Genomic DNA, 16,176 nt, shown 5'->3' with positions numbered 1-16,176 from the left:
AAACACACATACATACACACGCTTGGGAGACAGGGGGGCCACACCTACACACACACACAACCCCGGGGCCCCACCTGCTGTGAGCCAGGGTCAGTATGGTGTAATACACACCTCCTCTAGGGTTAGGGCTGTAATGCCGACGGTTGGTATCCAGGAGGCCAGCATCCCGACCACGGGATCCCGTCCACCAGAATGCTGGCGGGGGGGGGGGGAGCAAGCGCAAAGGAGCCCCTCGTGGGCCCGCTGCACTCGCCACAGGTTATATTCCCACTCTATGGGTGTCAATAGCCCCTGTGTGGTGGCATTCCCGCTGCCGACATTGTAAGCGGTAGAGTATCCTGACCGCCGAGATCCCAACCGCCAATAAAGCAACTACATCCCCTCCTCTATTTGTGTCTTTCACCGAAACCAATACCTACTACTGGGCTGAGTGACCACTCACACCACTCACACTCAGGACATTTATAGCAGTGCTGCAGTGAGTGGGCCAGGCAAGTCCAGTGTATCCCCCCTTCCCTCCCCAATCGGCCAACGTCCCCCAAGCCACTGCCCTCCCCCCCCCCCCCCCAACACCTAATCCCCACAGCTAGTACGGTCACAGTGCCCCTCACAGTCACAGTGCCCCTTGTCCTCTTTCGACACAGTACCCCTCCTTTTCCAGCCTAGTATTCGCCCCTCCCATTTCCACTTCACTGCCACTCTTTCCTTCCAGCCCAGTGTCCTTTACATATATCACCCCCTCCCATCTCAGGTTCTGGCACCCTGCCAGGCCACTGCTCCCCCACCTAGATCCCAGTCCAGCCAAGTGTCACCCCCACCTCCAGTCCAGTGGCACCATCTGCTCACTGACCCCCTATCTATGTGACTCACAGCCTGCCAGTCCAGTGTCTTCCTGCCTTTCATCCCCAAGCAGCCCACTGCCCCATTTCACTCCCTCCCACCTAGAACCCCCTCCTTGTTTTTGTTTTGTATGTTTATTTGTATTACGCAAACATTACACTATATATGTAGGGAGGTACATATTCACATTGCATCTACATGTATGTGTGTGTGTGTATACTGTGTGTATATATTGTATATTAGTATAACTGGCACCTCAGTCTCCATCCTGTCTGGTCCCGCCCTCTATTTTGTCAGACCCTTCCCCCTCTGCATTTCTGACCCCAAACACCCCCCCCCCCCGTCCTTGTTCTTGCGGAATGCTGGCGAACGGGGGGGCTCTCAAAATTTTGCTACGTGGCTTACAAAGGGCTAGTTACTGTAAAACCTTTCAATTATTTATTTGCTTTGTATTCTTTTCTTTAAATATTGACCCAAAATAATATTAAATTACATCTAATAGGCCCTACACACTGGCCGATTTTTTGAAAGATATGAACGATCTCGTCCATAAACGAGAACTCGTTCATATCTTTCAGTGTGGAGGCTCCAGCGATGAACGATGCGCGGTCCCGCGCTCGTTCATCGCTGGTCCCCCGTCGGCTGTGCATGCAGGCCAATATGGACGATCTCGTCCATATTCGCCTGCAGTTCTATGGAGCCGCGTGACGTGGGGAGTGAAGAAACTTCACTCCCCCCCGTCACTGCCCCCCCGCCGCCGGGTCGCTCGTCGGCCGTATCCGCCGTCGGGCAGCTCGGCGGCAGGTCGGCCAGTGAGTAGGGCCCCTAAAGGTGGGTACACACTGATAGATATATCTGCAGATCAATTGATCTGCAGATATATCTATGGACGGATCGGGCAGTGTGCTGTGCATACACTCTGCCCGATCCGTCGGGGACCGACGTCATGAACTGGGTGGGTGTGTACACACGCCCACCCAGTTCAGCTGTCAATCACCGCTGGCTGCCGCAGCATGTGTACGGGCGGCCGGCTGGTTGCCCGTACACACACAGCGATGCGCCAATATATCGGTAGATATATTGGGCTTTGGCTGTGCTGCATGGCTGACGCGATATGTCTGTGAACGACGGAGTTCACAGACATATCGCCCATACACACTGGCCGACGGACCCGCGATATATATGCCGTTCAATAGAACGGCCGATATATTAGCCAGTGTGTACCCAACTTCAGGATAACAGACAAATCACTTAATTAACAATCAATATGAATTTCAATAAACTGTTCCAAAAACTGCTGTCATTACTGGGCATACATTACATGTCAGTCTAAAAATGATTAAACTTACTCAAAATTATATCATACCTACGATCTATCAAACCAAAGTTTTACCACTATAAAGATTTATTTTAGTTGTTATCATTGTTACTGTTTGATCCAAAATTGAAATCACAACCTAACATTGCTGACTTAAATGCAGCATTATTAAAAAAATGTTTTGAATGTTTTAGGAATGCAAACACAGAACGTTATTAAATGGAGTTTACTATGACATAAAATTCACAATGGGGCTTATTCAGAGCCACATTACATGCAATGGGAAAAATGTGGATTAACACTTGTATTCAGAGCTAGTCACATCTATGAGTGCACTGCCCCTGTTCATCTAATTGTGAAAGTAGCCATTATCGCTATCAGGGCCCATTTGTACCAGTCCATCTTTGGTGCAAAACATCCATCTGAAATCAACAAGATATCTGAGTAGCCTTGCCTTTGACTAACCAAAAATTCCGTCCACATACCCACAAAATGCCCACAGCACACTTATCCTATATGCCAAAGCCCCACTGCTGCCCAGCTACACCCTCTGAGATGCACATGGAGATATGGCAGAGATGTGACTGGCCTGTAGTTGCTTATATAGTATATGTACGAGTATGTGCAGGCTCCAACGCATACACACTTGCTAAAAATTGTAAGATCCATCTGCAGAACAGATTTACAGCAAAATCTCAATAAGGCCCAACGGTTGTTGTGTAGAAAAAGGTGACAATAAACTGACTTACAGAAAATATAAACAGTTTTCAGAAAATAAAAGAGGAACAAAAATAAAAACAGTCATCACAAACTCACAATCTTTTATGAACACTATCGCTTGGGGAAGTCTAGAGGGTCTGGAGAAATCATCAGTAATAGTGTGAGCCCGTATTTATAAAATAATTCCATTACTTTTTAATTTCCCTTCCTTGTTCGCTCTTTCATTTGAGGTTTGCTGTTCTGTTATGGAACTGTATGTCTTTAGCTGAAAATCACCTCTTCTTGTGCTATATATATTTAAGTCTCTTCTACAACATAGTAGAGATAATAAGAATTTACTTACCGATAATTCTATTTCTCGGAGTCCGTAGTGGATGCTGGGGTTCCTGAAAGGACCATGGGGAATAGCGGCTCCGCAGGAGACAGGGCACAAAAAGTAAAGCTTTAGGATCAGGTGGTGTGCACTGGCTCCTCCCTCTATGACCCTCCTCCAAGCCTCAGTTAGGTACTGTGCCCGGACGAGCGTACACAATAAGGAAGGATTTATGAATCCCGGGTAAGACTCATACCAGCCACACCAATCACACTGTACAACCTGTGATCTGAACCCAGTTAACAGTATGATAACAGCGGAGCCTCTGAAAAGATGGCTCACAACAATAATAACCCGATTTTTGTAACTATGTACAAGTAATGCAGATAATCCGCACTTGGGATGGGCGCCCAGCATCCACTACGGACTCCGAGAAATAGAATTATCGGTAAGTAAATTCTTATTTTCTCTATCGTCCTAGTGGATGCTGGGGTTCCTGAAAGGACCATGGGGATTATACCAAAGCTCCCAAACGGGCGGGAGAGTGCGGATGACTCTGCAGCACCGAATGAGAGAACTCCAGGTCCTCCTTAGCCAGGGTATCAAATTTGTAGGATTTTACAAACGTGTTTGCCCCTGACTAAATAACCGCTCGGCAAAGTTGTAAAGCCGAGACCCCTCGGGCAGCCGCCCAAGATGAGCCCACCTTCCTTGTGGAATGGGCATTTACATATTTTGGCTGTGGCAGGCCTGCCACAGAATGTGCAAGCTGAATTGTATTACACATCCAACTAGCAAAAGTCTGCTTAAAAGCAAGAGCACCCAGTTTGTTGGGTGCATACAGGATAACAGCAAGTCAGTTTTCCTGACTCCAGCCGTCCTGGAACCTATATTTTCAGGGCCCTGACCACATCTAGCAACTTGGAGTCCTCCAAGTCCCTAGTAGGCGCAAGACACCACAATAAGCTGGTTCAGGTGAAACACTGACACCACCTTAGGGAGAGAACTGGGGACGAGTCCGCAGCTCTGCCCTGTCCGAATGGACAAACAGATATGGGCTTTTTTTGAGAAAAAAAAAACCACCAATTTGACACTCGCCTGGTCCAGGCCAGGTCCAAGAGCATGTTCACTTTTCATGTGAGATGCTTCAAATCCACAGATTTGACTGGTTTTAAACCAATGCGTTTTGAGGAATCCCAGAACTACGTTGAGATTCCACAGTGCCACTGGAGGCACAAAAGGGGGTTGTATATGCAATACTCCCTTGACAAACTTCTGGACTTCAGGAACTGAAGCCACTTCTTTCTGGAAGAAAAATCGACAGGGCCGAAATTTGAACCTTAATGGACCCCAATTTGAGGCTCATAGACACTCCTGTTTGCAAGAAATGCAGGAATCGACCGAGTTGAAATTTCTTCGTGGGGCCTTCCTGGCCTCACACCACGCAACATATTTTCGCCACATGTGGTGATAATGTTGTGCGGTCACCTCCTTTCTGGCTTTGACCAGGGTAGGAATGACCTCTTCCTGAATGCCTTTTCCCTTAGGATCCGGCGTTCCACCGCCATGCGTCAAACGCAGCTGCGGTAAGTCTTGGAACAGACATGGTACTTGCTGAAACAAGTCCCTTCTTAGCGGCAGAGGCCATAAGTCCTCTGTGAGCATCTCTTGAAGTTCCGGGTACCAAGTCCTTCTTGGCCAATCCGGAGCCATGAGTATAGTTCTTACTCCTCTACGTCTTATAATTCTCAGTACCTTAGGTATGAAAAGCAGAGGATGGAACACATACACCGACTGGTACACCCACGGTGTTACCAGAACGTCCACAGCTATTGCCTGAGGGTCTCTTAACCTGGCGCAATACCTGTCCCGTTTTTTGTTCAGACGGGACGCCATCATGTCCACCTTTGGTAATTCCCAACGGTTTACAATTATGTGGAAAACTTCCCCATGAAGTTCCCACTCTGCCGGGTGGAGGTCGTGCCTACTGAGGAAGTCTGCTTCCCAGTTTCCATTCCCGGAATGAAACACTGCTGACAGTGCTATCACATGATTTTCCGCCCAGCAAAAAGTCCTTGCAGTTTTTGCCACTGCCCTCCTGCTTCTTGTGCCGCCCTGTCTATTTACGTGGGCGACTGCCGTGATGTTTTATCCCACTGGATCAATACCGGCTGACCTTGAAGCAGAGGTCTTGCTAAGCTTAGAGCATTATAAATTTACCCTTAGCTATATTTATGTGGAGAAAAATCTCCAGACTTGATCACACTCCCTGGAAATTTTTTCCTTGTGTGACTGCTCCCCAGCCTCTCGGGCTGGCCTCCGTGGTCACCAACATCCAAAACTGAATGCCGAATCTGCGGCCCTCTAGAAGATGAGCACTCTGTAACCACCACAGGAGAGACACCCTTGTCCTTGGATATAGGGTTATCCGCTGATGCATCTGAAGATGCGATCCGGACCATTTGTCCAGCAGATCCCACTGAAAAGTTCTTGCATGAAATCTGCCGACTGGAATTGCTTCGAAGGAAGTCACCATTTTTTTACCATGGCCCTTGTGCAATGATGCACTGATTTTAGGAGGTTCCTGACTAGCTCGGATAACTCCCTGGCTTTCTCTTCCGGGAGAAACACCTTTTTCTGGACTGTGTCCAGAATCATCCCTAAGCACAGGAGACTTGTTGTCGAGATCAGCTGCGATTTTGGAATCTTTAGAATCCACCCCTGCTGTTGTAACAGTATCCGAGATAGTGCTACTCCGACCTCCAACTGTTCCCTGGACTTTGCCCTTATCAGGAGATCGTCCAAGTAAGGGATAATTAAGACGCCTTTTCTTCGAAGAAGAACCATCATTTCGGCCATTACCTTGGTAAAGACCCGGGGTGCCGTAGACAATCCAAACGGCAGCGTCTGAAACTGATAGTGACAGTTCTGTACCACGAACCTGAGGTACCCTTAGTGATCAGGGCAAATTTGGGACATGGAGGTAAGCATCCCTGATGTCTCGGGACACCAGATAGTCCCCTTCTTCCCGGTTCGTTATCACTGCTCTGAGTGACTCCATCTTGATTTGAACCTTTGTAAGTGTTCAAATTTTTTAGATTTAGAATAGGTCTCACCTAGCCTTCTGGCTTCAGTACCACAATATAGTGTGGAATAATACCCCTTTTCTTGTTGTAGGAGGGGTAATTTAATTATCACCTGCTGGGAATACAGCTCGTGAATTTTTTCCCATACTGCCTCCTTGTCGGAGGGAGACCTTGGTAAAGCAGCCTTCAGGAGCCTGCGCAGGGGAAACGTCTCGACATTCCAAACTGTACCCCTGGGATACTACTTGTAGGATCCAGGGGTCCTGTACGGTCTCAGCGTCATGCTGAGAGCTTGTCAGAAGGGTTGGAACGCTTCTGTTCCTGGGAATGGGCTGCCTGCTGCAGTCTTCTTCCCTTTCCTCTATCCCTGGGCAGATATGACTCTTATAGGGACGAAAGGACTGAAGCTGAAAAGACGGTGTCTTTTTCTGCAGAGATGTGACTTAGGGTAAAAACGGTGGATTTTCCAGCAGTTGCCGTGGCCACCAGGTCCGATGGACCGACCCCAAATAACTCCTCTTCCTTTATACGGCAATACACCTTTGTGCCGTTTGGAATCTGCCTCACCTGACCACTGTCGTGTCCATAAACATCTTCTGGCAGATATGGACATCGCACTTACTCTTGATGCCAGAGTGCAAATATCCCTCTGTGCATCTCGCATATATAGAAATACATCCTTTAAATGCTCTATAGTCAATAAAATACTGTCCCTGTCAAGGGTATCAATATTTTTAGTCAGGGAATCCGACCAAGCCACCCCAGCTCTGCACATCCAGGCTGAGGCGATCGCTGGTCGCAGTATAACACCAGTATGTGTGTATATACTTTTTATGATATTTTTCCAGCCTCCTGTCAGCTGGCTCCTTGAGGACGGCCCTATCTATAGACGGTACCGCCACTTGTTCTGATAAGCGTGTGAGCGCCTTATCCACCCTAAGGGGTGTTTCCCAACGCGCCCTAACTTCTGGCGGGAAAGGGTATACCGCCCATATTTTCTATCGGGGGGAACCCACGCATCATCACACACTTCATTTAATTTATCTGATTCAGGAAAAACTACGGTAGTTTTTTCACATCCCACATAATACCCTCTTTTGTGGTACTTGTAGTATCAGAAATATGTAACACCTCCTTCATTGCCCTTAACGTGTGGCCCTAATAAGGAATACGTTTTTTTAAAAACCCCTGACGGTGTTTTTGAGACGTCTGGACCGGTACTAATTGTTTGTCGGCCGTCTCATGTCGTCAACCGACCTTGGCGCGTGTTGACATTATCACGTAATTCCCTAAATAAGCCATCCATTCCGGTGTCGACTCCCTAGAGAGTGACATCACCATTACAGGCAATTGCTCTGCCTCCTCACCAACATCGTCCTCATACATGTCGACACACACGTACCGACACACAGCACACACACAGGGAATGCTCTGATAGAGGACAGGACCTACTAGCCCTTTGGAGAGACAGAGGGAGAGTTTGCCAGCACACACCAAAAACGCTATAATTATATAGGGACAACCTTATATAAGTGTTTTCCCTTATAGCATCTTTTTTATATATTTCTAACGCCAAATTAGTGCCCCCCCTCTCTGTTTTAACCCTGTTTCTGTAGTGCAGTGCAGGGGAGAGCCTGGGAGCCTTCCCTCCAGCCTTTCTGTGAGGGAAAATGGCGCTGTGTGCTGAGGAGATAGGCCCCGCCCCTTTTTCGGCGGCCTCGTCTCCCGCTCTTAACGGATTCTGGCAGGGGTTAAATATCTCCATATAGCCCCCGGAGGCTATATGTGAGGTATTTTTAGCATAAAAAGGTTTTCATTTGCCTCCCAGGGCGCCCCCCTCCCAGCGCCCTGCACCCTCAGTGACTGCCGTGTGAAGTGTGCTGAGAGGAAAATGGCGCACAGCTGCAGTGCTGTGCGCTACCTTAAGAAGACTGAGGAGTCTTCTGCCGCCGATTCTGGACCTCTTCTCGTTTCAGCATCTGCAAGGGGGCCGGCGGCGAGGCTCCGGTGACCATCCAGGCTGTACCTGTGATCGTCCCTCTGGAGCTAATGTCCAGTAGCCAAGAAGCCAATCCATCCTGCACGCAGGTGAGTTCACTTCTTCTCCCCTAAGTCCCTCGTTGCAGTGATCCAGTTGCCAGCAGGACTCACTGTAAAATAAAAAACCTAAGCTAAACTTTTCTAAGCAGCTCTTTAGGAGAGCCACCTAGATTGCACCCTTCTCGGCCGGGCACAAAAATCTAACTGAGGCTTGGAGGAGGGTCATAGGGGGAGGAGCCAGTGCACACCACCTGATCCTAAAGCTTTACTTTTTGTGCCCTGTCTCCTGCGGAGCCGCTATTCCCCATGGTCCTTTCAGGAACCCCAGCATCCACTAGGACGATAGAGAAATGATGATAAACCCATGAAACCAGTTATGATTTCCAGAACACAGGCAGGGAGATACATTATCTGCATAATGGGCTGGTTTCTTTTAATGGCACATGCTATGTGGCTAGTTCCACAGGAACCAAATTTTATATAATGTTTGGCTATATTTTTCCTATAACGAAGATGTCTGCCTTTGGACCACATAGGGGAACTAAGGAATTCACACCTGTCTTTGAACAGCTGTGTTGCCGTGCAATAAACCATAGCTGACTGCAATAAACCATAGCTGACTGGTCGCCCGGACACCGACATGGCTTCCTATCAGAACACTGCTGATTTGGCCGATTCAGCAGAATGGAGACCACCACAATAGTTGATGCACCAATGTACCCAGGATGTTTGTATTTACCTAATGCTTTAAGATATTTTTATACACAAATATTATTGCCTATGTGATTTGTAAACTTTACATTTTCTACACAAGTTGGATCAACAGTGTATGTTTATTATATATCTGACCATAATAGAACTCCCATAGTATATACTGTAATTCTGTATTACCTTCAAGGAGATCTGCCCTCTCATTTTTTCTGGAGCAGTTTTCATAAACTGCAATTCTAGGGGGAGTTCAGTTTTTGTGCACTGCCGCAGCTCCAGTCTAAAGTGACCAGGAGCAATTCTATTGTTTGTGCTGATGGGCATGAGGGCCATGGGTTCCCATTACTTCTGCTTGCACCCTCCTGAAGTGGCGAGCAGGGGATGCATTTGGTATCCCGGCGGTCGGGATGTCAGTGGTCATGTGACCGACACCAGAAGGGGGAGGGTTAGGCACTAGGACGGGGTTTGGGTTAGGCACTAAGTGGGTGGTTAAGTATAGCCGCCACCACCAGTGGGTTAGGGTAAGGTAAAAATACTTACCCCACTCTCCTTCGGAATCTTCAGTGTTGGGATTCCGGTGTTGGTTATGTGACCACCGGCACCCCGACCACAAGTATTAAATACCGACCCCGCGAGCAGACATCCACCTAAAGTCAGTCTTTTGAGCGCCCAATCTCAGTGCACCCAGTAGTCTAGATGGGTTTATCCGCTATACGCAGCTAAGCACGCTACATTCGAGCGTGAAATGCATGACAAGTAATGGGCGCCTATCGGAAAAACAATTGACTATCACTGTTGTGCTCCCATTACTTCCGGGGTACAAAAGGCAGATCCCTTTTCGCCTCTTATTTCACGGGATAATTAATTTACTTTTCACTTCCAATTAAACAATAAGTGTAGCCAAATTATCATTTTGTCTACACAAATTTGCCATTGTTTCTTAAAGTTCAGTTTAAAAAAATAAAATAAAACAAACATAGCAAGCTAGACTGCAAAATGTCAAAACTTTTTGGAGCAAGTTCAAGCTGAATTAACCGTATTTGAGCCTGTCCTAGGGGCTAATTCAGACCTGATCGTAGATTTGCTAAATTTAGCACATCTATGATCAGTCACACTGACATGCGGGGGGACGCCCAGCACAGGGCTAGCCCGCCTCGCATGTCAGTTCCTGCCCCGTCGCACATGTACAAAAGCATCGCACAGCGGCAATGTTTTTGTACTTCAGGAGTAGCTCCCAGCCAGTGCAGCTCCTGCTACTCATCACTGCCCAGGTCGCAGCGGCTGCGAGTGACATCACGAAGCTGCCGTGGCCCGCACCCCCCAACGGTCAGGGCACGTCTGTGTTGCCCGGGCTGCACCCCCTAAGCGGCGGCTAAACGGCGCTGGCCCGCCCCCTCCCACCCAGGGACTACCTCTGCCTGTCAATCAATCAGGTCTGAGTCAGTCCTTGAGACATTTTGTACACAATGAAGCCAGCTCTCACATGCTTGAGGTGGCTGTCTTCCTGTTAAAATGCTTTTTAATTATTTCAAAATGCTACTTATTTATTGTTTTTTAAACACTACCTATTTAAAAGCAGTAGAATGAACCACCTCAAATGCAACATGAGAATGTGAATGTCCAGTCAAAAACGTGAACTGTCAATCTTAAACCTGTACTACAAATATCAAATTCAAACTGCTAATGGGGTTAGTGGGCTGCAAATTTTGAACCACAATTTGGAGTCTAGTGACAATCTCACAGGTGCATGGCTGTCAGACTAGATATCTGCATTTGAATTTCAAGCCAGTTTAATACTGTTAAGCATCTCTACTCTAGGATTAGGGATGGCCTTCGGCGTGCCTACCGTTGATGCTCGCCATCAATGGAGAAACAACATGTTTCCATCGATGGTTGCAGACTATGCAATAGTTGACCATCGATGGTCACATAACCCAATGGTCATCCCTGTATTTTCACTGACTGGCCCGAGAACAAATCAGAAGCAGGGGGTGGGCTTCATGGGAGTCAGGGGGCAAAGCTATACTCCATGTCTCTGTACTCTGTATGGGAGTGGGGGAAGAACCATCAGGTGGTTCTTCTATACCATGGGTCTTCAACCTGTGGCCCTCCAGCTGCCGTGAAACTACACATCCCAGCATGCCCTGCCACAGTTTTGCTCTTAAGGTATGCTAAAACTGAGCCAGTGCATGCTGGTATGTGTAGTTCCACAGCAGCTGGAGGGCCGCAGGTTGAAGACCCATGTTCTATACCATTGATAGTGGGAAATTAACTGGTTCTCTCCCATCGATGGCAAAACTCAGGACTCCTATCATTCTGCTCATTTGTGGTTGACTTACAAATAATCTCTGATATGGCGAGGAAATACATATCAGTGGAATAATTTGGCTCTGACATTTTGCTTAAGTTGCTTTTCTTTCATTATTAAGAAGATAAATCTTATCTCAGTCTCAGTTATTATTATTGGTAATTTAGAAAAACTTGCCAAGAATGCACCCATGAGAGGCTACTCATTAGTGCTAAAATGTAGATAAACTTGTTACTTAATAGTGTCACACACAAATCACATAACTGCAAGTCGGAGGGCTACATGTTTTAATATGCCGTGCACATAGGCGGATCCAGGGGGGGGGGGGGGGGGGGGGGGGGGCACTCGGGCCTGTGCCCCCCTGTCGTTTCTGACTTCTTTTTCTTCAAAAGGAGAACAGCAGCATTACTGCTATTTACGTCAGTCAGATTTGATATAAGAGCCGGCAGGCACTAGGACCTGCTGCGGGTCTAACAGCAAGTCCGTGTTTTAACCAAAGGGGAGGCTGTAGCCACCGCAACCTACCTCCCCCACTGCCAGCCGGCCAGAGTCCAGCCCAGGCGCGGGGTTCAAATGCCAGCATCGAGTAAGACTGTTACTTATGATGGCGCAGAAGGCTTCATTAGCCCTCACTGCACCGCACAGTATCCCAGCGCTTCATCCTCCACTTCCTTTACCACCATGCTAGGAGCAGTCACACTCAGCCTCAGCTTTGAGAAGACGGCCCATGTGACTGTGACAGGGCTGTCCTGCAGATGTCTTATGCTGCTTGTTAGAGATCCAGCTGGCTGCTTCTGCTAATCAAGGATGGGACGTTCATGTCCTGCAGTCTGAGTCTCAGTGCAGTGCCCAAAACAAGCTATGCTGCACCTGCCACCACCAACTAAATACTTTAATAATTATATTGTGCTGGGGTGCCTTCCAGGCTCCCATAACTAATGGAACAGGTGACCAACATTTCAAGGCCCAATCAGCCTTTTCATTGGGGTGAAACATTGGCAAAAAACCAGCAGGGATGCGCTCCTACAGCCATTACCTGATGGTGTATTCTGTGAGGCCACACCCCCTGTGATACCACACCCCTTATATGGGAACACGCGTGCCTTAGGTGCATGTAAATATAACTATTACTGTTCCCCTATCATGGTGCCCCCCCTTTCATTTTGTTCTGGATCCGCCCCTGGCCGTGCAGCAACTCATCTCAGTTTTGTTTTTGGTATAAAGATAGAAGAGATTGCAATATTTTGGACTCTACTTTCAATACATGTATTACTAGCGTATCCACACAAAGGGGGTCATTCCGAGTTGATCGTAGCTGTGCTAAATTTAGCAGAGCTACGATCATGTTCCCAGACATGAGGGGGGACGCCCAGCACAGGGCTAGTCCGCCCCGCATGTCTGTCCCCCCCCCCCACACACACACACAAGTACAAAAGCATCGCACAGCGGCGATGCTTTTGTACTTGTTGAGTAACTCCCGGCCAGCGCAACTCCTGCGGCTGGCCGGGAGTTGCTCGTCGCTGCCCCTGGTCACAGCGGCTGCGTGTGACATCACGCAGCCGCTGCGGCCTGCTCCCCACATGTTCCACCCACGCCTGCGTTGGCCGGACCGCGCCCCCATAACGGCGGCCAAATGCCGCCATTCTGCCCCCTCCCGCCCAGTGACAGCCTCTGCCTTCGGCCGTCCAGCATGCGCCGGTGCACTGCAGCACCGGCGCATGCGCAGATTCGACCCGATCGCTGCGATAAACTGCAGCGATCGATCGGGTTGGAATGACCCCCAAAGTCTCATCAGACACAGGGGTCATTCCAATTTGGAAGCAAAGGATGCGAGTTGCTGTGTGTTAAAATGTCGATAATGGCACCGCATCTCGCACCCCTCACAGCCCGCGCTGAGCCCAAATGTACTAAATTTTTCTTGCAGCCCCATAAGGCCGCGAGTTTTTCGGTACCATAAAGTGCGCTAACTTGCACCTGCGGGAACTGCACGGAATTTAATTGACCCCACAATATGAAAACTAGCACACATTTGAATCTTGTGAAAATAGGGAAATGGCCATTGTGAGTGTGGCTGGAACAAGTTGGAGCTTGCCCACAGTCCACAGGGGTGTGTTTGGTGACTCTGATGCTCTAGGTCATCCCCAAACCCACTACTCTACCTAAAAAAAAACACTTCCAAGGGCAAAAGCCCTGACCATTGGGATGGTAGAACGGTTCCATCTAATCAGGGATAATTTGGTAGATATGGAAGCTATGCTGTAACCCAAGGAAACAAATTATATGTATCTATAAAAAAAAATAATGCAAGCATCTGGTTGGTTACTATGGTTATAGCACATTTAAGGCTCCATTGAACAACGAGTCATAACTTTTTTAGCACTAGTTTAAGGATCTGAAAGGGGTTATTACAGTAATCTAATATTTAGCACACTTAATTTACCCCTGTCTATGTAGAAATCATTATGTCATCTGTAGATGGTGGTAGCGATAAAGTCCCCATTGCCTGCGATGGGGACACAGCAAAGCCTTTCTGGCTTCAGAGAAGCCTACCAGGCTTTGCTGAATCTCTGCCAGATTGAATAGCTATACATATGCATGGACAGCCAACGAGCAATTGACAGTAACCCACTAACAGCAGCATTAGATTGCCAGCACCACAGCAGAGGACGTCACTGTGGAAGCAGACACCACTGGACCTGCACAGGTAAGTTATAGTAAATAAAAGTCAAATAATAAATTCACTGGGAGATGCAGGGACACTAACATAAAATGTAAAAGTTTGTCAAATTGCAAAATCGCAGAGCCTTTCTATTGTACAATTTGTTTATTGAAATGTTTGAATTACATTATAATTACATTGTAATTGTAAGTTAAGTATGTCCACAAATCCATTTTCCTGTATAAAGTGCTCATGTAAGAAGTGGTCCATTGAAAGTATAGGCCGATGAATGGTTTCCCTCATCTACAAGCACACATACAAAGCCCCTGGTCATTCAGGTCAAAGTTCAATACCAGCACATCTAAATTCCCACCAACACAAAACCATATTAGAAACTGACTGAAAAGAGAAATTTGCTGAAAAAAGAAACGAACCCTGTTCCTGCAAAACATTTATAAAATGATCTGCCCCATCCTATATAATAACAGGCTAACGCTGCTCCTCACCTCTATGGGGGGAATTCAAGTGTTTGCACGCTGGCGGGCACTAGATGGCACCCAGTGGAGCAATTCATGTATTACTCCATTTGGGTGCACACAGCCATCAGCACTGGGATTACTGTTATGTTTATCCGTAATTTTGACGGGCTGATAACTAGTACTGTATAATTAGTTGTAATCCTTGTAAAAGCCTTACTGTTCCATCTTGACATCTAATCCTGATGGCACCATTTATACACCTGTTTATTACTACAGTATATTGTACGTCTCTCACTTTATAAACAAATGTGGATAATCCCAGTCTGGTCTCTGTAACCATCACAGCCTCCAACAGGCACAAAAGTTGCAAGGTGATAACAAATGATCTTTTCTGAATTACAAATATGTAGAACCTGCACTTTTACACCTGCCTGCCATCTTGTTACATTAATTATACACAGGTACACAATATCCACACATAACCCTCCTTACACACTGCTTGCAGTGCACCCACCACATAATCTGTATTGACATATAATCCCCATGCAATCCTATTACAGAAGATAACTACACAGGATGGTAATCACAGTGTATAAGATCAGGGGCTATACAGTACTGTATATACATGAAGGTTCTGTGATAGCCTTGGCCACATTGTATATATACAGGTGATTTTATATATATATATATATATATGTATATATATATATATGTGTATATATATATATATATAGTGTTATATACCAAAGTTATCATAGAACATATATGTATTGTAAATTGTAGGAACAATCTGCATATAAGTGTGTACGTAACTGGCAGACAGTGGGACTGCCAGTGGATATAGAGTTAGAGTATAGGACAGGACAGTAACAATGCCAATTGACAGAAGACTTATGAAGCACACAGAGTGGGTACAGCAGGTCCCCCTACTAACATGCAGCACACCTGTGACACACAGGAGACAGTAATGCCAGCAATGGGTACTTTGCACTCACCCTCCACTGGCACCTCGGGCACCAGCCGTCCTCTCCCGACCTGCTGAAGCTGAAATGCTGCACGCACCTCATGACAACTTGGGGGCCGTTCGGAGGGCATCAGTGCCATGAAGTTGAGGAGCAGGAGGAAGGGCAGGAACAACGTGGGCATCTCACCAGCCTGAGGGGTACACACTGAGTGTACCACCCTCTATTTACCTCCACACTGCATCTAGGTCTGCCCTGAATGCCTAGCTTATGCAGACACCTGTACCCCAGCTCTATGCCCAGCAGCAGCCAGGCAGGACTCCATGTAGTGGGCACAGCATTGTATCAGCTATCCCTCCTGTGTGGTGTCACACCTCTCTGTAGTTACAGCGAGTCTCCTGTCTGTCTGGCTGTCAGCTCCTACAGTATGTGTCCCAGACTGCAGGACAGGTCGCTCCCTCACTCCTCTAGTCCCAGTCTCACACTCCATGCATGCTGCCTCCCCTCTCCCTGCTCACTCTGCCCCTCCCTGCCTCCCTCTCTCCTCCTCATCCCCCAGTCATTCCTGACTGCTGGCTGCTTAACCCCCCACTTCCCGACCACCTATAACCCATCTTTAGATTGCTTTGTGGCTTGTCTGAGCATGGCATGGCTTACTGTCCTCTCCACATCATGTTGTAGCAAATGTACATGATAATATGTCAGGCACCCTGCTGCTACAGCAGGACTTCTGCGTCAAACCC

At 47.5% G+C, this 16,176-nt stretch overlaps 1 protein-coding gene across 2 annotated transcripts in view; it reads right to left on the bottom strand.

The window, feature by feature from the left end:
- LOC134909157 (glypican-5-like) overlaps window positions 1-15,958 on the bottom strand; it is a 437,429-nt gene extending 421,471 nt beyond the window's left edge. For both annotated transcript variants that reach the window (XM_063915669.1, XM_063915671.1), the window contains exon 1: window positions 15,467-15,958. In XM_063915669.1, coding sequence (XP_063771739.1) covers window positions 15,467-15,617 — 151 coding nt within the window. In that variant the 5' untranslated portion in view covers window positions 15,618-15,958. The remainder of the gene's footprint in view (window positions 1-15,466) is intronic.
- Window positions 15,959-16,176: the final 218 nt, after the last annotated feature.

The sequence above is a fragment of the Pseudophryne corroboree genome, chromosome 4 (assembly GCF_028390025.1).
Source record: "Pseudophryne corroboree isolate aPseCor3 chromosome 4, aPseCor3.hap2, whole genome shotgun sequence".
Classification (NCBI taxonomy): Eukaryota; Metazoa; Chordata; class Amphibia; order Anura; family Myobatrachidae; genus Pseudophryne; species Pseudophryne corroboree.
This window is presented reverse-complemented; position numbering and strand designations above follow the sequence as displayed.